At 33.4% G+C, this 23,595-nt stretch overlaps 3 protein-coding genes across 4 annotated transcripts; 2 read left to right on the forward strand and 1 right to left on the reverse strand.

The window, feature by feature from the left end:
- Positions 1 to 1,653: 1,653 nt before the first annotated feature.
- Positions 1,654 to 6,799, reverse strand: LOC118062240 (F-box/LRR-repeat protein 17). Its single transcript, XM_035075977.2, has 11 exons — positions 5,913 to 6,799; positions 5,425 to 5,526; positions 4,609 to 4,753; positions 4,229 to 4,413; positions 3,915 to 4,019; positions 3,723 to 3,820; positions 3,390 to 3,610; positions 3,238 to 3,304; positions 3,042 to 3,127; positions 2,241 to 2,339; positions 1,654 to 2,005 (listed from the first exon to the last, which is right to left on the reverse strand). The coding sequence occupies exons 1-11, from the start codon at positions 6,503 to 6,505 to the stop codon at positions 1,940 to 1,942; spliced, it is 1,767 nt and encodes a 588-aa protein (XP_034931868.1). The 5' UTR covers positions 6,506 to 6,799; the 3' UTR covers positions 1,654 to 1,939.
- Positions 6,800 to 13,723: 6,924 nt separating this feature from the next.
- On the forward strand, positions 13,724 to 17,444 carry LOC118062232 (phospholipase A1-Igamma2, chloroplastic). Of its 2 annotated transcripts, none has more exons than XM_073409091.1 (2): positions 13,724 to 15,294; positions 15,659 to 16,079. In XM_073409091.1, the coding sequence occupies exons 1-2, from the start codon at positions 13,997 to 13,999 to the stop codon at positions 15,666 to 15,668; spliced, it is 1,308 nt and encodes a 435-aa protein (XP_073265192.1). In that variant the 5' UTR covers positions 13,724 to 13,996; the 3' UTR covers positions 15,669 to 16,079. The 2 variants fall into 2 exon arrangements, with proteins under 2 accessions (XP_073265192.1, XP_034931857.1); XM_035075966.2 differs by lacking the exon at positions 15,659 to 16,079 and adding an exon at positions 17,006 to 17,444 and having other exon boundaries at positions 13,731 to 15,294.
- Positions 17,445 to 20,338: 2,894 nt separating this feature from the next.
- On the forward strand, positions 20,339 to 23,019 carry LOC118061847 (U3 small nucleolar RNA-associated protein 18 homolog). The gene is made up of 2 exons (XM_035075445.2): positions 20,339 to 20,486; positions 20,908 to 23,019. The coding sequence occupies exon 2, from the start codon at positions 20,926 to 20,928 to the stop codon at positions 22,642 to 22,644; it is 1,719 nt and encodes a 572-aa protein (XP_034931336.1). The 5' UTR covers positions 20,339 to 20,486; positions 20,908 to 20,925; the 3' UTR covers positions 22,645 to 23,019.
- The last annotated feature ends 576 nt before the right edge of the window (positions 23,020 to 23,595 follow it).

A 23,595-nucleotide genomic window follows, 5' to 3' on the forward strand; every position in this document is an offset into this window, starting at 1 on the left:
ATTAATCTCCATGCACGAATATCTGTTTAGGTGGCAGTGAATTTGCAACCGAAGTTATGGAGATCACAAATGAGCGTTTTTTTATTAGTGCAAAGCTAATTTAAAATTGTATAGAGAACACATGGATGGAATAACAGCAGCAGCTTGCTCGGTATCGTTCTTGCTTTGAAAAAAATTCCTAACTTTTCAAAAATAAAATAGAAAAAAATGGGAAAATGATAAGATTTAATATGACTGGTCAAGCTTTTAATACAAATTTTAAGGGGAAAAATAGAAATCTGATTCATAGTAGTTTATTTTTTAAGGTTTAGGTATTAGATTATTATTCAAATTCTTGAGAGAGGTGATAAAGGAGTTTTTTTTAAAATAAAAAAATAACAGAGCACAAAATATCAAGAACTGAGTCTAGATTACATGGGCTTACGAGGACCTAGTCCATTCTAGTACCCATGGAGGTTGTATTAACTACGGGGTGTTGGTAATGAATTTTAACTTGCTTTTTTTTTTATTAAAATTTTAATTTTAATTTATTTTAGTGTTTTTGAATAGCTTTAATATATTATATTAAAAATAATTTTTAAAAAATATATATTATTTTGATATTATTTCTAGCCAATAAAAAAAAAACATTCTGAAAGCAACATTACAACGCTTTCAAACACTATTAATATCAATTAATATCAAAACAACAGCTTCTAATTCTAGACCACTAGTCAAATGATCGGAGGTTGGCAGTGGCAATCTCAACTGGATCCCTAGACCTCCGCTAGATTTGAAATCCCAGTTTTACGGTGAAAATCCACCCACGGTGTTGACAGGTCAGAGAGATGTCGAGTAGCATGTTAAAGGTGGACGACTTGTCTAAAAGAGCAGAGATCATGGGAGGTGGGAAGAACAACACGCTTAAGCACAAGGAGGCTGCTCACACGTTCGCCTTCAGGTTTCTACACGTACGCCTCGTTTTGCGAAGCGTTAGCATACTTGATAACACATACAAGTTTTTTCTTTTTACCATTTTTATTTTAGATGTCTTTCCCCCTTGAGAAAAGGTCAGCAAGGCATCGGCTAGAACAATACTCCACGAGAGCTCATTCATTAAAATGAGGCAGCAAACTATCAGAATACCAAGGATTTTGAGTTGTAAAGAAACAGGGTAATGTTCTGATTTTTTTGAAAATTAGAGTTACGAAAAAACTGGAACTTATTCAAATGCAATACTTCTCTATTTACAAAATTAAAAAACTAATTTCTTTTTTTTAATGAAGAAAATACATGAATGATACTATTTGTTTTATATATACGCATTTTGTAATAAGATAAGAAATTACATTTGTTCGTACTATAACAAAATTAATTTTCATTATAAATCTAGAAAAAAGATTTTTTTAATTGATGATACAGTTTTTTCATAATGATTTTTAATTTGAATGAAACAAGTATTAAGATGATTCCATTGTGCAAACCCTTTTAGGGTGCAAGATTGATTTAATTCCAAATTTCTGAAGATCATTAGAGCACAGAGGGACATTTTACAAGGCATCTCAAACAATCATGTCGACAGAAGCATCACCTACCATGACAGAATTTATTAATCATCTGTTCAAATAGCGAAAAAGGAAAGCATCTAGGACAACAGAAAGTAGAGCTTAGACAAGAACAATGGAAACATGATCTTTTATTAAATTAGGGAAAGGCTGAAAGAACTCTGGAGTCGTCATCGGTCTTTCCCGGTATTGAGTTTAATTTGAAACAATTGACTGATATCAAGGTAATGGAAATATACAAGGCAGATGGCCCTAACCATGATTCTGGACGACTGCAAACATTTTGCATGCACAGGGCACATGGCCAAATGAAATGGATAACAATAGAGAGATTACAGCATGCGTGAGGATTACACGATGTGTACAGTATGAAACATGTATGATGGGCATGTTGATCAGTCCACAAGCACCTTACATGGACGACTCCCAATTCTTCTCCGCTTCTTATCATCATCATATGGCTGTAAGGTAGAAGCAACATTAGCATACGAGCTTGCTAAACATTATTTTCTCAAGAACCAAAAGAAATTTACAGTTCATACAACCACTTTTTCCTATAATAGAATCTAAGAAAAGCATAATGTTGATGCATGGTTGCAGCATAATATGTAATGTTGATATACTACATAAAATGGTTTACAAGTTTTCTTGGACAGTTGAACGATATAGTTTGATGAAACAAGGTCGCCAACCTACCTGCTGACTCAGGAATAGCGGGACCCTAACCCTCTTTGAGCCATCAGCCAAACGTTTATGGGGGGATTGGTTTTCCATTGCATCAAGATTGTTGCTGACCTGCAGGCAGGCATGTTCAACAATTATGAGAGAGTACGAACACAATAGCTGAAACTTAAATGATTCAACTAAAGCCCTGAAAGTTGTACGAAAATCAAACTATGATGTGACTCTATACTAAAGGTTTAACAAAAACATTGCTTTTCAAAAAATACCAAACATTCTCAATAGGAAATTGCCAACCGACTCCAATTGTATTCTGTGCAAGACACTGACACATCAGAGCTTATCAAAAACATAGGAGGCTGTCAATGTTGATGGGTTCTACATATGACCAATGCAGTAAACTCAGCTCCGACAATAAAACTAACATCAATAATCAGACAAATGGCATCATAGGTATGCATAACTCATGAACTCTTTCCATGCCCGTGATGATACTGCAGGAATTATATCCAATTCCCAAAAGCTTTTTGTTATTATTAAAAGGATATTGAAAGTATTTTAGATGAAGTGGTAAAAGGGACTGCCAGTAATGTAGAATAGGACTTATTTGATAACCAACTGATTATTAACTATAATCAATTTATAGCTGGTTGCATGAGCTTTCTTGCTTGGTTTGCCAGATTGATTGCTATCAAACATCATAAACAGTTTGTACATAATCAATTATTTGGAGATTAAAAAACAACCAAGCCTTGTACAGTACAATAAGGAAAAAAAAAAGAAGAAATCTGAACTCGAATAGAGTTAAGTATTCACCTGACTCTGAATAGCCCCAGTCAGCAATCTGTGACATCCTGATGCATGCACACTTTCTAAACTGGGGCACTGCAGGAGCACTCTCTCTGGGGATGCAAGTATTAAAAAAAAGTTAACTACACGTACCTAACAGAAAAAATGCAGAATCAACACAAGCTTAAACAAATTATCAGCTGAAGGGCACAAAATTCCAGACCTGGATGCAAGTTTTTACAGGAGTTCAGATTCAAATCGTTGAGTTCTGGGCAGTTTAAGTATAGAGCCTGCATTTAAACTCACATTTTGAGAACTGCAGGAGATAGAAAATCAATGCAACCATGCACTATATTTCAGATACCAAAATCTTACATCTAAGCCAGAACAGCCCCATAGGCTGAGCTTTTTCAACCGGCTATGTTTAATGATAAGCTTCTGGTATATAAGGTGTAATTTATTTTTAAATGTCATCTGCAACTCAAAATCACCACGTTCATCGCAGGTTGGATTTTGAGAGCTCGGATCACAAATTGTCATTCCACAATCCATGAGTTCAAGAAGAGGCAATTGAGCTGTGGCAAATTGAATTCCACCTAAGGAGTGAAAAAAACAAGATAATTAATAAAAGCCTTTTGCAGGACCAAAGCATGTTGCAAATATAGATTCTAGGTTTCTTTTAGATGGAGAGATTTTAATGTAGATTACTTGAAGTGATGTTGGGACAGAGTGCAAGAAGAAGTCTCGAAAGTGTTCCAGGGAATACATTGCATATCATTCCAATGCCACTGTCACTGATACTAGACCTGAAAACAACTTGTAGTGTTAAAAATGCTATCTTGAAAATAAAATTATTTAAGGAATTCACCATTTTTAATAGGCATTTGTTCCAAAACATACCCACTCAGATCAAGCAATTCTAATTTTGAATAGCTTTGAGAAATGGCAGCAACAGATGCATCGGTAATTTCAGTTCCAAAAACAAGTGAAAGCATTCGCAACCCCCTAAAATCATGGAGCAACCAAACATTTATCACAAAAATGTTGTATTAGATATATGCAGGCATCCAATAAGTTGAGCTTCACATGTAAAGAGTAAAAAGGTAGAAAACTCTATGAAGTTCATAGTGTTAACAACTATTATGAGCATTACATGGTGTTAAGATACTCTGTTGTGGAAGAATATAAGCTGGTAATAGGATTGTTGGACAAACCTCAAGTTTGCAGCTGTGAGAGCAAGCACTGTGGCATGAGAAAGCCGAAATGATGCAACATGTATGTTTTGCAGCCGAGGACAACTCCTTCCCAAACCATCAACCATAGCAATAAGATCAGTACTCTCATTTTCTTGGCGAGAAAAATCTAGGGAAATCTCTTTCAAATTGGGACAGTTAAAGACCTACAAAGTAGAGCCACGGATAAGTAAAAATTGATGCATCTTAAATGCCAACATATTTTCTTCCAAACAGCATATGAGCATGAAACAACAGAAGACCACCCTCAAATGCCCTTATGTGGTCTAAACAACAAAGAGCTTCAAACTAGAAGACTGGTCGCACCAAGTGAGATGAAACAAATAAAAAAAAAAAATTACCATCTTAGATAGGCAATACAGATCTGAAAGCCAGAGTGTAGAAAGACTAGAGGAACAGAGGACGAATCCCCCCAGATTAGAACACCCTTCCATCTTAAGGCTTCTTAGGCAACGTTTATTAGCAACAAAACAACCCAGTTCATCACTGCATAGAAAAAACAGAAATTTGATCCAATTAGCAGTCATTTCTCAACAGTCTTTCATCACATAACATTTAATTGGGCGAGGAACAAGAAATTATACGATGCAGACCCTAGCCAGCAAATATGTATTTGAAAAACTAGGAAACAGAACAAAGATACTGATTATATTCCTAAACAATCAGAGAAGTCTACTGGGAACATATTGCAAGGCATAAAGCGTTGCAATCTGATTGTGCAAGGAAGACCTGAAAATGAAAAACAAAACCTTACAAGCCTATGATTGTCTAGGCATCACTTTAAATTCTGCAGGCAGTAGCTAAATGCTTAATCACAGTCTATGACTAGAAGACCATATAAAGTAGTATGTACAAAATTGGACCTACTATCCCATTCCAAGTAAAACTGTGATCAATATCACAAATCAGCCCCGAATCCATTAATCAATGCTTCATTTTTACATCATTGCCGCTGCCAGCAGGCAGTATTTCAACATGATTAGCATGAAATCATTTTCTGCCAGTTGTCGGTTGGCTCACTATGAATACCCATCACTAAATAAATAAATCAAAAAGCGAATCAAAAGAAAAGTAAAAGACTCAGCCAAATAGAAAGAAAATGAAACCATGCACATCAGATGAACCAATAATGAGTAAAAGTATGAAAGAACCCGTACCCGGTAATCCTATTGACTAGAGCTTCGGATGTAGAAAACTCCATCACTTCCAAATTAGGGCAAGAAAACGCAATGCATGCCAACATCGTCGCATCCAGATCACTGCGACAATCAACGATATAGAATCGATTTAACTACTCACAGCATCTTCAATTTCTTAAAATTTGGCCAGCTAAAATCGAAACTCACACTCGTTTAAACTTTTGTTCTTAAAAAACTCAAACAAGCAGTGCTTTGATTATATTAATTCATTGTTAATCATAGATTAAACGGTTAATTATCATTTTAGCATTTCTCTTCGTAAATCAAATTACAATTTAAGTGTATTTTTTTAATAATCCTTTAAAAACTTCATCGCATTTTGTTTAGACCATGTAAATTTAACCCGTTTTCGTTATTAAATCCCAAATGTCGATAATCCCCAACCGATCCACTTCATGAAACTGTAGATCTGAAGAAAGAGAACCCTCTCGAAAACAAACCCTAACCTTTCCGATCTAAGACTCAGTCTACTGAGTCCAGTACACCTCCGCAACAAAGATCCAACAAACACAAGCTGAGTCCTAGGTGGAACCGTGAGTCTAAGCTCCTCCGCCGCCCTCCATAACCTCCTCGCTGTCTCTCTCCAGCCCTTACACACCCTAGCTGCCGCCAACAACCCCTCCGGCGGCAACCTCCTCAAAATCTCCCACATGCAGCTCACCGGCAACTTCCCGGAACCTGAATCAAACAGATCCAACTCCGATTCATCGATTTCAATATCCGGTGATTCACACCGTAAGTCAGTGTCATCAAATGACAACGCTCTGCGGAGATTCGAGTGCTGCTGACGTGACGGCGGCGGTGGACGAGAAGTTGAGGTGGAGACTGAAACGGAGGAGTCAGTGGGAGTTTGCGTTGGTGTGGTGGTGGTGCTGGGAGGGAGATGGCAGACGTGACCTTTTTTAGGGAGTCCGCAACGGCCGCAGTTGTAACTGCCGCGGTGTTTTTTGGCACGGTGGGGGGTATCCATGGAGGTAAAAGAGGCGATGGAGCCGCTGGGAGTGGCTGGGGGAATGTGTGGTTGGTTTTCGAAGTGCATTGTGCGAGGGGGCTGGGGGAGAGGGAGGAAGTGAGAGGCGGAGAAATAAAGGTCAGAGAGGCGCGGGGTTGAGTAGCGAGAGAGAGGGTTGGTCAGAGAAGGGGCGGGAGATTTGTCATGGTTTCGCGCCTTGATATTTTTGTTTAAAGTATAAAATAATGGGTGGAGGAAGGTTTGGTGAGCGTAATGACGGTATAGCCTTCGTGGGCGGGTGTAAAACGCGTCCGTTTTGTTTGTTTCCGGTTATGGTAGGTTATTTGTGGGAGAAATTTTTTGTCTCCGTTTATGATTATGCTCTTTTTCGGCGGGTTTGGACTTTGGACATGCATGCCTTTTTTGATGCTTCTCCCCTGGTGGTTGTTTTGTTGCATTGCCCTTGCATCATATCACCGGGGATAGCAAAGGGTAGGGTTGTATGGATTTTCTTTGCACACATCGCCCTCATTAAAAATAATAATAATAATAATTAGCAGGGCTCATTTTTTAACTATAAATCAAGACAGAATGCATTATGGATGTGAAGAATGTAGTGATTCTTTTGTCTCTCCGAAAAAAAAATCTTGGCTCCATATTTTCATGAAGTTTAATTCGTCATTTCTGTACTGACAGTAAACAACTCGTTATTTTCATGTTTTAACAACTCAAAACTACAAACCAAAAAACTCATGAATTCAGGCTTAAAAAAGTGAATTGATAAAGGATTCACAGTGAGGTTATATGTTAACTTATCATACTTTAAAAATATGACATGTTTAAATGTTGTTGTATTGAAGCGTGACAATGTGAAATGTGAAAGGGTGCTATTTTGCAAAAAAAAAAAATTAATGTGTTATTTTCCTATAAATTTTAACTTATTGTGCTGATTTGAAAAAAAAAAAACAAATTAACTTAATGATTGGTTGAACTTGCTGGATCATACACTCTCTATCTCTCCTTGTATTATTATTTTTTTTTTTTGTAAATTTATTTTGCTAAAGTAGACAAAAAAATGTTATAAATTTCATGTATATCCAACTTTGTACAAATTACACAAAATAGGAAAATATTCAATTGTTTGCACTCATAAAATATCAATGGCAAATTCAAACGTTACTAATAACAAACCTATGAGAAAAAATTAAAATAGTTATTTTTAAACGAAGGATGTACAATGAGAAAAACATGGAAGAAATAAATACTTGGCATTATTAATGCTTAGAGAAAGAGAGAGAGAGTTTAATATCACACAAGGAAAATGGCAAGTCTCTTTCTTACACATAAATTTTCGTGCATGAGAAACTTAACCCTGATTAGATCTAAAAACAAGACTAACAAAGATGAAAGTCCTTTCGGGTGACTTGCTTGAAATTGACTAGAAATTCCCTATAAAGACTAGATGATGCGGGCAAAAGCTAGAGACAACAATTAAACAAATAACATATTTTGTATGGGTGAAAGGTGTTGCATGTGTAAGCCCTAAATTCACAAGTTTGTTCCATCTAAATTGTAATGATGAAGTTTGCCTCATTGAAAGGTTGACAAGGCATTAAATAGGTCAAAAACTCTACCTCAATTAGAAAACAAAAATAAATATTTTAAATCACAAGGGGAAAAAACATGAAATCTAAAAATAACAGGGGAAATCACAAAACTGCCAAAACTAGGGGCCTCGATAATAATTTTGATATTTAAAGATCCAATAGTCTACATGGCGATGCAGTGGCTATTATAGGAAAAAAGACATCCATAAACTCCTGTAAAAATTTGAGTAAGAATCCAATGGTTGGATCAAAAGTTAAAGACCTTTTGAACTGTTATTTTAGTTTGACGCGACTAAACCTTCTCCTTGACCTGTACATAACCCACTGATCCATGAATGCATATTTAATGTCATCTGTTTAATTTGTTCAGGGCAAATTCTCATGTAGTTATGGCAAGCTCATACTTAATTGTTTAGAATCACCCATTATCACGGGCTCAGTCAACTCATTATTCTTGAATTGGAGAGAATTTATCCTCGAGTCTTGTTCCTTCTCTAAATTAGAAGGCAAGTGCTAGTTGTTGAAGTCACCACGGGTCTTTATATTACGAGGAAGACTAGTCTTGTAAACATTATAATTTGTCTTCTACAACACTTCACAGATACCCATCTTCATTTCCTGCAGCTTGTTATACTCACCCACTAGAAATTTGTTACGTGCAAGGATTGCATATATTAGATCATTAACCTTAAACATCACCCTCACATGATGAATATCAGCTAGAGCTTTGAACTTGGTATAGTTGTCGTTGATTATACACTTGGCTCGTTCGTGAATTCCATATAAGTAATATATCATACCAGTAGGTTTGATGCTCAATCATCCAATGCGAGGAACAAGAACAAGCTCTAACACTCTAGAAGGATTTTGCATGTAAACAATCTCAAAAGGACTCGATTGGATGGTTTGATTCCAAAACCTACCATAAACAAACTATGCCCGTGACAATGTCGTATCCTATTATTTTGGCTTATTCTCCAACTAGGTTTCACAGTAAGTTGTCAATGTTATGATTAACCACCTTAAAGGGTGATAAGCATTGTTAAAATAAATTATAAACTTGACATTATCTTAGTTTTTTAGATGGAAATAACGAGGTAGATTTCAAATTATGATGCATCAAATGGTCCTCAACAATCACTCATTGTAAAAAAAAAATTAAAATCATTTTTATAAATTATCTAAAATAAAAATAACAATAAAAAATGTGGAACAATTATGAGAGATGAAAAAATTAAAGTTGAATGAAAATAAAAATAATTTTTAAAATGAAATAATGTTTTCAAATTTAAAAATTCTTCACTCAAAGAGAAAAGGGATGGGGAAAAAGGAAAACAAATTTGTGTCAAATTAGACTGAACCAACACACATGCGTCACTTAAAAAAAATAGAACATTATAAGAATCAAATGATGTGGTGAACGTACAACTAATACCACTATAGTTAGCAATAAGCACCGTTCGAATATGACAGAATATTTAAAATATACCCGACATGTCTCAACAACTTTTTTATTTTATTTTATTTGTACACAAACTAAAATACCCTTATAACTAAAGAATAACAAAAAAAAAAATATTATAAAATTACTATCAAACCCCTGAGGCTAAAAAAGATGGTAAGGTCAATAGAGTCATTGCATGGTTTATTTGAAAATGAAATTCTTATAAAATTCCTAAACTAACCGATATAACTGATATGATTTTTTAATTTTTTTAGGTTAATATAATTATTTTATTATTCTTAAAAAATAAAAAATACCATGTTGCCACCAAATAAAATAAATAATGAATGACAAATTAACTTTATAAGAAGACCCTTTTACCAGCAAAGTCCAGATCATCTACCTTTTCAGTCGAGAATAAAAAGGTAATTTTATTACCAAAATACACAATAATAATACTATGCATATCTAGAATTCTTTTCCCACGAGATGAGGTTATTGTAATTATCAATATCATATCATTCTGACACAATTTTTCGTACTTCGGCTTGTCCGGCCTGATACCAGTGGTCTGGGGCCTCTGCGGGCGTTGGACGTTAGAAGCCCCCCGAGGATAGCATAGCTCCACGATGGAAGACCCTTGTTTGTTATTGTTCTTTAAACAAATATTGAATAAATTTTATTTTTTTATTTAAATTTATTTTTTATATATTTCAAATTATTTTAATGCATTGTTATTAAATATATATATATATATATATATATTTTAAAAATATTATTTTAATATATTTTTTAAATAAAAAATAACAATTATCGAACAACTGCCATACTTTGAATCACAGGCAGTTGTGAAAAGCTTCCTAACGTGTTTGACAGTGTGGCAGCGATTGCTTTTTAAATAGTTTTTTCGTGCTGAAATACATGCCAATGATTTTTTTTTTATTTTTTAAAAATTATTTTTGACATCAGCACATCAAAACGATCTAAAAAGTATAAACCACACTCAAATTTAATAAAAAAAAATTTAAAATTTGATGAAACACCGTTTGGAATGCAATGACAAACAGTATCTAAATAAAAGAAAAAACGAGTTTTGGGGCTGCGGGATTGGTCATTTGTCACCGTGACTTGTCCCTTGAAGCTGTCATTTACTTGTTAGTATTACAATTGATTAATGATCTAACACATGGCAGTATAGACCACGATAATTTATTTCACACTCCTATGTTTTTTTAAATGTTTTTATTTAAAAATATATTATTATTTTTTAAAATTTATTTTTAAAATTAGTATATCAAAACAATTAAAAAAATATAATAAAAATAATAAAATTTTTTAAAAAATACAGAGAAGCCAAAAAAAAAAAAACCCTACCTTTCTCTTGCTAGCAACAAGGACTCGGCCCTTAAGTTGTTCCCACTACATGATTACAAAAGAGTCCGTAAGCTTTTTTTTATAGATTAGTTCAAACACCTATAAAGTTAACAAACTTTCTTCAATAATACCATCACTGATATCATAAAAAGAAAAATCTCAATAAAATAAATTAATAACACTAAAAATAATTATAAACAATGAACAAATTGAATCGTTATCTAAATATATTAAAGACTACTTACTTCTAGACAATTTGAGTAACTCACACCGGTCAATATTGATAATTATTTTTAATATTGTATAATTTATTTTGTCGAGATACCTTTTCAATAATTCTAATAATGTTATTATTGAAATTTCGATGTGTTTTCAAGTTTTTTTTTTCTAATTAAACTATATGTCAATTTTGTAATTTAAAAGAATTGTAGATGATACCGATATAACTGGTGAATTACATGTGTAAAAAATACTTAGTTTTTTTAAACTATGCTAATTTTTTAAAATATTTTTATCTTCTCTTTTTTTTTTACTACGCTAGTCCAAAAATACTCGGTTTCACTACATATTTCATATTTGCGGTTCACGGAGTGGGAACTTAAGATAGGACCGTGCAAGATAATCTATAGCGATTCGGCTCAGAGAATAATATCCAGCTAAAGCAATTTCATTCAAATAAAAAATGCAAAAAAAATCAAAGTTGTCGATTCGAACGGATCAGAAAATTATATAAAAGATATACTTATCAGGAATAAATATGGATAATTAAGAGAAGATACTCTGGCAGACTGTTTGGTCATAGACTCTCCGAACAGTGACTCGGGTGTCATTTATTTATTATTATTTTAAAAAAAAATTGTATTAATATGTTAATATAAAATATATTATAATATATTTTTTAATAAAAAAAATACTTTTAAAAAAACCACCGCTGTCCAACCGTAACCAAAACAACATATCAAAACACAGCAGGGAGTGATGTCTTATCGAGAGAAAACGATATGAGATGGATCTGGTTTACAGGATGGGGACCATGCACATCCTTTAAGAGGACTCTTGACTAAAAGAAAGCAATGCTAAAATGTGGGAGTATTTTTTTATTGTTTTTTACTTAAAATAATTTATTACATCCATGTGTATTTAATTTACTACTCTTGCATCAAGAAAACAAATATAAAGAAATTTCTGGCATCTTTACAGCTGGCAGACAAGTTTGAACTGGGTTTCAGTCATTAATTAGTATTCTTGATATTGTATTTGGCACGGAGTGAAATTGCTAGTTACTGCTCTGTTCAGACGACGCACCGGATCAGGACAGGTTTTAGTGAGAACATGTTAAACTAGCGATATTACTTACAGTTCTATGTTCCTGGAAATGATGATTATTGACTATTCGACATGTACTTTATCGCAAGTCAAATATGAGTAAAAAAATAAATAAATATGTGTTTTTTGGTATATTTTTTTTTAACTATGAACTAATACGTTTATATATATATAAAACTAGATAAATTAATATTTGATAAAGATATAACTAAGGTTAAAATATTTGATCTTGCAATACAAAACTATATATTAAATTGTGTCTAGTAATTTTATTTATTCAAATATAATTTTTATATAATAAAATGATTATATGTGCCAATAAAAGATAAGAAAAAATCATTAACAAAAACGAATTATATGAAACTAAAAAGCTCAACTATCAAATAATAAAATATTAAATAATATTTGTTTTTAAATAATCTAAATCAATTTAGATTAATTCACCATGCAAAATATTTAGTGGTTTTTACTGTCTTAATTTGATAACTTTTATTTATATTTATAAATAAATATATTAGAACCCTTTTTTTAATTGAATGACTACGTTCATCAATGGTTAAAAGCACTAAATCTAAGTTTTGATACCATTAAAAATATAAAATACTAAGTATTTAAACTCTCATATTCTTATTCATTGATATTCAATATTATTTTAAACACACTTAAAATTTGAATGTATTAGCTTTTGTATTTGTAGAAAAATCATAAAATCTAACTATCATGATCTAATAAAAATTCTAACTAATTCAATAAAAATTTTAATTAACTAATGGAACACAAATTCTTTTTACTCCTTTTTAGATAAGGATTACTACTTGGGCTAGAATTCTAGCTAATATGTGACATGATGTTCCATCTTAAAGACTCGAGAGAAAATGATACGTGATGGATCTTGCTTTATAAAAATCCTGGGCTTAGTTCACCACTTATCTCTGTCCACGTGTACGAGAGTGGTAAGCACTATCGAAACTCACTTGAGTTTCTATTTCTTCCACTTATTTTTGCCTTTCTGTATTTCTAAAAAGTTTTATTTTTTAATTAAAAATTAATTTTTTATATATTTTAAATTATTTTAATATGTTAATTTTAAAAATGATTTTAATAAAAATAAAAAATATTATTTTAATATATTTTAACATGAATAACATTTAAAAAAAATATATGTAAGCACACCTCAAACAATATAAATTGATTATAAAACGCTGTTGTCCTTTGCTACGGCTGAGTCAATATTCTTGCAATAGGTGGTAATTATCCAGAAGAGAACGTCTCTCCGAATTTTATTTTACGACGTAACTCTTCAATCTCTCTCTTTCTTTTCTTTTAACCTCTCACTTAAACTTATCTTACAGTGCAATTATAGTGCAAGTGTCCCCTGTTCCTTGTGTGATATGATATGACTGCTGATCTACCATGGTAGAATTACTGTAGCAGGTACCATTTCACAAAGTAATTATCAGCTAAACGACATCAATTTAATCAAGTAAAAATGACCACTGACCATAAGTATAAACGTCTTACTTTCCTGCTAGACGACAGCTGCTCACTGCCTGTAGATCTCTCACTAAACAAGGCAAGGTTTCAATTACAAGAACTTTAATGAATCAGCCACACAAAAATAGCCAATGCCATGACTCCGAGCAACCCATGCGAATCACATGCATTAAACAATTCAAGTTCTTCAAGTTGGAATCTTCAACTCAGCTGGCTTACAGACCACGCCCTATTCTTACTTGTCATTGTTAGGTACCCAGAAGGCCACGCCCTGCGTATATATTATTTATTGACCGCCTTGAGTTTGCTTCACAGGCCTCCTTTTCAACAACAATGGCCAACCTCTCCCTATCCAGCACTCTTCAGTTTCCTCTCAAACAAGACATTTTCCAATCCAGAAAATGTTCCTCTGTGCAAATTCCAAGCCAAAACTCTCAACTAGGCCGATCAAGATCCATAGATATCACAGGAAAAACATCCACCAGTACCATACCTCGTGTCCTGTCCAAAACAAGCGAGTCGTTAACATCCATAATCACAGAGCTCGAAAAGGAACAAGACCACGACACAAACACGAACACCAAAGAACCAGAGCGAAAACTGGCTGATGTGTGGAGAGAAATCCAGGGTCAAGATGATTGGGTTGGCCTTCTTGACCCGATGGACCCACTCTTACGATCGGAACTGATCAGATATGGCGAGATGGCGCAAGCTTGCTACGATGCTTTCGATTTTGATCCATTCTCAAAATATTGTGGCAGCTGCAGATTTATACGTCGCAGGTTTTTGGAGTCACTAGGAATGGCACACCATGGATACGAGGTCACCAGGTACTTGTATGCCACATCAAACATCGACCTTTCGAATTTTTTCAAAAAATCTCGTTGGCCTAAAGTCTGGAGCAACAAGGCCAATTGGATTGGATACGTCTCCGTTTCTGACGATGAAACAACGAAATATTTAGGCCGCCGTGACATTAGTATTGCGTGGAGGGGCACGGTGACACATCTAGAGTGGATTTCTGACTTAATGGACTTTCTCAAGCCAATCAATGGTAATAAAATCCCCTGTCCGGATCCGACTGTCAAAGTCGAATACGGGTTCTTGGATCTTTACACGGACAAGGATGAGAATTGTCGATTTTGTAAATATTCAGCCAGAGAGCAGATTTTATCGGAGGTGAAAAGGTTAACTGAGATGTACGCTGATGAGGAAATGAGCATTACAATTACCGGGCACAGTTTAGGCAGTGCTTTGGCTATACTAAGTGCGTACGATATTGCGGAAACGGGTTTACATGTGATGCAAGATGGTCGGGCATTGCCCGTTTCTGTGTTTTCCTTTTCAGGTCCCCGGGTCGGGAATGTGAGGTTCAAGGAAAGGATCGAGTCACTGGGGGTCAAGGTTTTGAGGGTGGTTAACGTGCAGGATATGGTGCCTAAATCACCTGGATTGTTTTTTAATGAACAAGTGCCGCCTCCGTTAATGAAGCTGGCTGAGGGGCTGCCTTGGGCTTACTCGCATGTTGGAGTGGAGCTGGCTCTGGATCACAGGAACTCCCCTTTCTTGAAACAAACGGGCGACCCGGCTTGTGCCCATAACTTGGAGGCTCATTTGCATTTGCTTGATGGGTAAGTTTTTCTTCTTCTTCTTCTTCATTGTCGATGCCTGATTCTGAGTTTTTGGTCATCATGGTATTCTTTTTTTTTTCCTTTTCCTTTTCTATCAGCTCATATCAACAACATTAATATATTATCCACAGGGATTTCCTTCCTCGAGGAGCCTATAAATAATTTAAATCCCTTGATTATTGACCTTTCGTGGTTACTGATCATGAAACTTGTATAAAAACATTATGTGAAAGATGTTTTTAAAAATCAATTCAACTTCTCTATCAAATGGGACATTCACCCATTCTCTGTTTTGTTGTTTTGTTTTCATGAAGTTAAAGTTAATTCAGTGTTGGTTGCTGTAACGTTTACATGATATTATTAGGTTGTCATAACGTGCCGAACCACTGCTGTTGATATTATTGGCATGCAATTTATTGTTTTAAGAACTAGGATGCGGCTGGAAGATGCATAAAAGAAGATGATATGTTGACATCATGCCCCTAGCTAGCTAATATCTTACCTGCTTGCTTCTAGCTAGCCATTGTTAACGATCCAGGTAACTTGCCATCAATGGCGGCCATGATGATGACAAGTACTGATAGCTAGTAGCATTAAAAAGGGGACCCTTAAGGATGAAAGATGTAGATTTTTTCATCTTTTCTTTTGAATGCAAGTTTCCCGATAGAAAGGGAGAGATGAGGACGCATTATGAAAAGTGTTTTGCTGAAATTATTTATCAGATTTTTTTGTGTGTGTTTTTTATTAGAAAAATTCGTTAGTAAATAATATTTTCTAGGCAGAAAATGACTTGGTTTTTAATTATTTAAAAAAAAAACACGTTTTAAAAATTATAAAAAAATTTAAAATATCATGTTATTTATTGATTTTATTAAATTTAATCATTTAACTTTTGATTGATATATATTTTGTTTTGAATATATTTTTTTAATTTTATCTCTTATAATTTAATTTAACATGATTTTTTATATCAATTTTGTTTTTTTTTTTATTGTTATTTACTTTTTTTTTAGCAATTGATTTTTTTTATCTATCAAATTAGATATTTATTCTTTTAATTATTATTTATTTTATTTAAGATAATTTATAATTTTTTTTAATTTCATTCTCATTCAACTGTTAAATTTAAGATTTGTTTCTTATTCTTAATAAATTATTTTCTAACTCATTTTTCATTACACATTAAAAAATATTTTTCAATTTATTTTTTATAATATTATCAAATATCAAAAAAATAATTTTCTTTTATTAATTTATTTTTCAAAAGATACCACTAAAAAAAAACTATTTTATAGCAGGCAAACAGTACTAAAAATGAAAGATGGTCAATGACAGATAGAGTGCTTCAATAATCTGAATCTGTTTTAGCCAGCTAGTCCTTCAGTGTACAGTTATGAGAAACCAAAACAGTTGACTAGTCAATGTTAAGCAGCTAAAAGTCAACATCGAGACAATTCATCGACCTCGAATGGACAACGTCAAAAGGGACTTCAGTTTTGAAGATCAGAGGCGTGTAACGTGTAGATTTTAAAGCTGTTGAATTCCAATGCTGTACAAGTCACGTTCAGAAACTTGCCGTTGTTTGTGGTGTTTTTATTTTGAATTTATCTGCAAAACGGAGGAAGTGATGATAAACAATGAACTCAGGCAAAAGTATCGTGGGAAAAAGCTGATAGATTTCACTGATTTCTGTTTGGTTTACGTGTTGCAGGTACCATGGGAAAGGGCACAGATTTGTACTAGCAAGTGGAAGGGACCCGGCGTTGGTAAACAAGGCATGTGATTTCTTGAAAGATCATCATCTGGTGCCACCAAACTGGAGGCAAGATGAGAACAAGGGTATGATAAGGAATAACGACGGTCGGTGGGTGCAACCTGAACGCCCAAAACTCGATGATCACCCTCCCGATACGCACGACCATCTAAGGAAATTAGGCCTAGCATCCGACCATTAAAAACTCCCACTTCCCTGACATACAGCAAGGCAATGGGTTGGCTGGTGTGGTTATTTTTAGCTGTAAGTGCGTCGAGGAGGAATTTCTGGACAGCCAATGTAAAAAAAAGGAGTAAATTGGTAGTTTTAATCTATGGTTTTTACTCTGTATATTTACTTGGAGCCGATCTTAAAATTCATTAATCTATGGTTTTTACTCTGTATAGTTTTAAACTTATACAATGGTTTAAAACTGAATCTAATATTGTAACAAAAGGAACTAAATAAAATGCAAAGTAAAAAAACCATGGCAAGGTAGATAAAGAAACTCGTGTAATTAATTGCATTAACAAATACGATAACAGCAGTGCAATGGGAATCAACAACAGTCCACGATATTAATACGCAGTTTAGAATCATGTTTTAAACTATATTTCATGAAAATTTGAAAACCAAATGCTTGAAATTATTTATTTTTAAAAATTTTCAAGTTGTTTTAATATGTTGTCAAAGTTAATAATTTTTATAAAATAATAATAAAAAATATTATTTTAATATATTTTAACCAAAATACTTTATAATAATTAAGACTAAGAGATGCAATTAATTGTACATATTTTATTGTATAATAAAGATAGAGGGAATAAGGCTTTCTATATCTTGTATTTTAAAATATCGTAAATTCACTTACAAATCATTATAAGAAATATATTTATTTTATATTTCTGTTTTTATCCATCAAACCAGTAATATTTTCAATTTCCATCACATGCGATTTTTTCTCTTCTTCTTGTGTGTGGGTACGTATTTGTTTTGTATGATGAACTGATCCATCTTTGTTATCTTGATCAAATAACTCCTTTATTTAAAAGAAAAGAAGAGATAAAAAAGGAAGAAAATTCAATCTCCCAATTCAATTTTAATATTCTTTTCATGTATGTTATCACGTAGGATGAGCAAATGAATGATGTTGTTTGATGAAGTCATGAGAAAAACAGACGCAATAAAGATTTTCTATTTTCTATTGTTTTTTTCTATTTTCTATTGTTGCGTTCTAAGATGGTGGAGTGATGGCTCGAAAGCAAATCAATATCTTATACAAGTCATTTCTAAAAAAATAATTTTCCGTGAAAACATCGGACACTCCGATGCATGTATGGGTGTAGTGTGTGCACGTGCTAGCTAGAATGCGGTCTGACTTTGGCTGCTTGTCACCTGACTTTAATGGCTATCTGTCAATGTCCAGGAATGTGATGTGAGTTTTGCCTAGGAATCGAGTGTATATATACGTTAAGATATTGTATTTTTTTCTTGAAAAAAAAAAAAATCATTGAACATCTCAATCTAAAAACTTAAATTGTTAAGTGAGGTCTTAAAATATAATTTATATTATTTTTTAATACATCATCTGAAATGAAAGCCTTTGAACTTGAAACTTGCATAAGCCTACATTACCCTGTACTTATTTTTTATCAAATAAATGAGAATGATGAGATTTGAACTCGTAACCACTTAGTTATCAAGGCTCTAATACCATGTCAAAGAATCATTTCAATACAAAAACTGAAGCTATTAGATAAGGTCCTAAAATATGATTTATATTATTCTCTAATAATTATTGTTTATCTTATTATTTATTGTGCCATGATGAAAATATTAATAATAAAAAATATAATTAAGATAAAAAAAAATGATTTGCATTGAAAGTTTGTGCGTGAACTCTAAAAACCCAAAATAAATAAATAAATGTAATGATGTGCTGAGAGATGATTGGATATCTCAAGGTTGATATCAGCTAGAATTCTAGTTATTTGGAACAGCCCAAAACAAATGATTTTTTTTTTTAAATGTGTACTTATATATCACTTTCCATGTTAATGTTTGTAGTTGCTCTTACCAACCAATTCAATTCATGTTACTTGTATAAACTACAACACATTAATTAAAATGCATTTTGCTAATGTGTTTATCATTGTATTTTAAAAATATTTAAAAAAATTAATTTTTTTTATTTTTCATTTTAAATTAATATTTTTTTATGTTTTCAGATAATTTTGATATGCTGGTATCCAAAATAATTTTTTAAAAATAAAAAAATATCATTTTAGTATATTTTGAAATAAAAAAAAACTTTTAAAAATAATTATTACTATACTTCCAAACACATTTGTATCACATGTTCTTGTCAATTATATTACAGAAAGGTTAAACAAGAAGGTATCAAAACAAAATAGAAAATGACAGTATCATAGATTGAACAAGCATCAAAGGAACATGATATGCTTTTTTATAAGCCAATGTTCAATAATAAAGCTCTTAAAAAGAAGAAAATATAAGAAAAATCCACCGCGCAATCAAGAGCAGAACCAATGGGAAGTAAGCAGGGGTCGGGTCTCTATGAAACATTTTAATTTTTTTATTTAGTATTTAAATATGAAATAATATATTATTTTTATTTTAAATAAATAAAATTTTTAATAATATATCTTATTATATTAATTTTGACCTTTTCTATTTAATACCATCAGCTCCGTCCTGTGCACGGTCCTCTCCTTACTTTAAACCTTGCACTAAAAAAACTCTATACACAACAGGACGGGATATACAAAAAATTATAGGGTGGCGTTAATTCTTTTATTGCTATTCCCATTTCATAACCTTCATTAATATATATATATATATATATATATATATATATATATATATATTATATATATTTTTATTAAACTGAAGCCAAGGATAAAATTTATAAAACTAAAAAAGTAAAAAATAAACATTAAATTGTAAATCAAATTTGATCTTGCTGACTGGTCTTTTATTTTCTTTCATAACTAAATCATATTTAATTGCAAAATGGGTTTTTAGATCTTGTCATTTTATTATTAATAATTTATTTAATAAAAATAACATCCCACATTACTATTATCATGAGATCCTATTTGTATTTATTTTCTTTGGTGTGTATGATCCCTCAAATTTGTATCAGGATTTATTTTATTTTTTATTAATAAAAAAAAGAAATAAATGGGCCGGGCTCAACTAAAATAATGACACTAGGCCTATGATATAGTGAAACGGGCACACCTAATTATTAAAATCGGGTATTACTCAACAGTCAACCCGGACAAACAACCAAATTGCTGAACTTAAAGCAGAAAACCCTAAACCTTTGAAAAAGCTTAAACCCTAGCTAGCTCCTCCCGCCTCTCCTCGCCGTCTCTACTCGTGGGAAGCTGACAGCTTCATTCACCTTCTTAAGGTAAAGTCGAAATCTTAACCTGATATTTGAATCCCACTCTGTTTTCCTGAGTTAATTTGCAATTCCCTTCCTCCCTTAAATCCCAAACTAGGCTTCTCATCTCGTAAATTTGATTTGTATTAAAGCTTCCGTGGCTTTCCGGGTCTCTTTTATCTTTCGAATTGTAGATCTTGCTCGAATTGTTTTAGTAAATTTAGGAGTGCATGTAGTGATGCCACCTGGAATTAACGTACAAGGGATTTCTTGGTACTTGATTTTTGTGCATTTATAATCTCATGGAATTGTTAGATATGCAGTAGTTATGATTTTGGTAAGGATTTTCGTATTTATCGTTAAAAAGTATACACGAATTCATGTGTATGACCTCCATAGCTGAAGATAATTAATTTGTTTTAAATTTGGTTTTGTTTTGCACAATCAGGATTTATTTTACGGAAAAATGAGTTTGATATCTCAAAATGTTGGCTCAAAAAATAGAGTTAAGCGCTCAAATACTGACGAGCCTGCTTTTTTGGGGGTGAATAATTCAAATGCTGATGCTGACGAGCCTGCTTTTTTGGGGGTGCATAAAGATGATGAGGGTGGAATAGAATCTGATTTGGTCTTGTCAAAGACAAAGAAGAAACGAAAAGAAAGGGATGAGCTGCTAGAGAAGCAGTTGGAAATTGAAGAAGGAAAGGAAATGAAGAAGTTAGAGAACTTTTTGTTTGGTTCCCTATACTCTCCTGTTGAATTCGGGAAAGAGGAAGAGAAAAAGGATTCTCTTTCGTTCTTTTTAGACCGGTCTGTGGGCAGTGTAGAGCCTGGTTATGAAGAAGATGCGGAATTGATGAGGGAAAGCGATATAGAAGAGGAACGGAAAGCTGTGTGGCTTGATGAGGAAGAGGAGAAGACCAAAGTTAACATTGCTAAGGTTAATAGATTAAGAAAACTGAGGAAGGATGAGGATGAGAGTTTGATTTCTGGTTCTCAGTATGTTTCAAGGTTAAGGGCTCAGCATGCTAAGATGAATCCAGGCACTGATTGGGCCAGACTAGATTCGCGGTCTAGAAATGATGGTTTGTCCGATGATGAACTGTCCGACGAAGAAAATGGCATAGTGTTGGCTCGTGGTTACAAGAATGATAATGCTTATGATGATATTCTCCGAACTAATGAAGATCTTGTGGTGAAGAGCAGAGCAAAACTGTTGCCTGGTCTTCTTGAGTACTCAAGACTTGTGGATGCAAATGCTGAGGATCCTTCAAATGGTCCAATAAATTCGGTTCAGTTCCATCAGAATGCTCAGTTGTTACTTGCAGCTGGATTAGACCGGAGGCTTAGGTTTTTTCAGATTGATGGTAAACGGAATACCAAAATACAAAGTATATTTATTGATGATTGCCCCATTAGAAAGGCATCATTTTTACCTGATGGTTCTAAGGTTATCATAGCTGGAAGAAGAAAGTTCTTTTATAGCTTTGATTTAGTAAAAGCTAAAGTTGATAAAATTGGCCCACTTGTTGGAAGGGAGGAGAAGAGCTTGGAAGTTTTTGAGGTTTCCCCTGATTCTAGTATGATTGCTTTTGTGGGCAATGAAGGTTATATCCTTCTGGTGTCATCCAAAACAAAGGAACTAGTTGGGACTCTAAAGATGAATGGAACTGTTCGTTCATTAGCTTTTGCTGATGATGGGCAGCAATTACTGAGCCATGGAGGCGACGGGCAGGTCTACCACTGGGACTTGAGGACAAGGGCTTGCATCCACAAGGCTGTTGATGAGGGTTGTATTCATGGCACAGCTCTCTGCACTTCACCAGCAAGAAATTTGTTTGCTGCTGGTTCAGACAGTGGTATAGTAAATATCTACAATAGAGATGAGTTTTTAGGTGGGAAGAAAAAACCTATCAAGACAATCGAGAATTTGACCACCAAGGTGGACCTTTTGAAATTTAATAATGATGCTCAAATATTGGCCGTTTGTTCCCACATGAAGAAGAACAGTTTAAAGTTGATACACGTCCCATCATTTACAGTCTTTTCTAACTGGCCTCCAGCAAACAGCGCCATACATTATCCCCGTTGTTTGGATTTCAGTCCTGGTGGAGGTTTCATGGCCATGGGAAATGCTGCTGGAAAAGTTCTGTTATACAAGTTGCATCATTATGACCATGCATAGAGGAGATCTTAAACACTGGGATTCTTGATTCCCTTGATGTGATTTTCTTGCTGCATTTCATGAAGCTTAATTTTCTATGACTAGAAGGGCGTTCAGCAATATATCATTTTTGTCTACCAGTTGTTCTCCAGATTGAGATTCCTAGGGAATTCATGGTCGGGGAATGCATGTATTTTTGCAAAGAGCGGTATCTTTTGATCTGTCAAGGTAAATGACCAACCATCCAAGTTTTCTGTTTTACTGCAATTTTCAGAATCATTTGATAATTGCAAGGTCATAGTTTTTTATAACATCAGCTGTTGCAGAAACTTTTTATGTAGAACTTTCACTTGATGATAAATTTGTTATAATGGTGAAGCCTCAAATTTTTGGATAGATGTATCATTTCATGACAGCATACCCTCCTCTCAAATGATGAATTCTGTTATTGCTTGCTTGATTCGTTGCAAATGCCTTGGATGTAACTGTTTTGTTATGCATGTGATGGAGTTTTGGGTTGTGAATTTGCTCAATTTTGACAACAATTAAAGATTATCCTGCAATGCAAATAAGGAATTCGTGTAAAATATCCCTCACAGCTCACAAGAACAGTCTTTGCAATCACATGCACTGCACGAGATCATGCATCTTTAACTTTTCTTTGCCGATCATGTATGCTGCTGTACAGAAAAAAGAGAGATCGAGGCACCATGTCTGATCCAACGGAAACAAAAAACTCATGACACAAATTTTTCTTGCCTTTCAAAAGGAGTTGAATGAGTTCTTCGGGTGTATATCAACCTTGTATTCAAAAATTGGATTTGAATTTATTCTCTTTTAAATTCTTCAATTAATCCAAAACAATTCGTACTCAATTATTAAAATGTTATTTTTAATTATAAATTTATTGCTTCATATTGTTTTATAAGGGCATCTTAGAGAGCCAAATGAAAAGCCAACAGTAAAAAACTG

Source organism: Populus alba, chromosome 5 (assembly GCF_005239225.2).
Source record: "Populus alba chromosome 5, ASM523922v2, whole genome shotgun sequence".
NCBI lineage: Eukaryota > Viridiplantae > Streptophyta > Magnoliopsida > Malpighiales > Salicaceae > Populus > Populus alba.

What these genes read in the sequence shown, in the direction of transcription:
- LOC118062232 (XM_035075966.2), top strand. Translation starts at nt 13,997, where the DNA reads ATGGCCAACCTCTCCCTATCCAGCACTCTTCAGTTTCCTCTCAAACAA. An exon ending in CATTTGCATTTGCTTGATGG is followed by an intron (nt 15,295 to 17,005) that starts GTAAGTTTTTCT and finishes TACGTGTTGCAG; the next exon opens with GTACCATGGGAAAGGGCACA.
- LOC118061847 (XM_035075445.2), top strand. Translation starts at nt 20,926, where the DNA reads ATGAGTTTGATATCTCAAAATGTTGGCTCAAAAAATAGAGTTAAGCGC.
- LOC118062240 (XM_035075977.2), bottom strand. Translation starts at nt 6,505, where the DNA reads ATGCACTTCGAAAACCAACCACACATTCCCCCAGCCACTCCCAGCGGC. An exon ending in CTGAGTCTTAGATCGGAAAG is followed by an intron (nt 5,527 to 5,912) that starts GTTAGGGTTTGT and finishes TGATTGTCGCAG; the next exon opens with TGATCTGGATGCGACGATGT. An exon ending in GAATTGCTTGATCTGAGTGG is followed by an intron (nt 3,821 to 3,914) that starts GTATGTTTTGGA and finishes AGTTGTTTTCAG; the next exon opens with GTCTAGTATCAGTGACAGTG.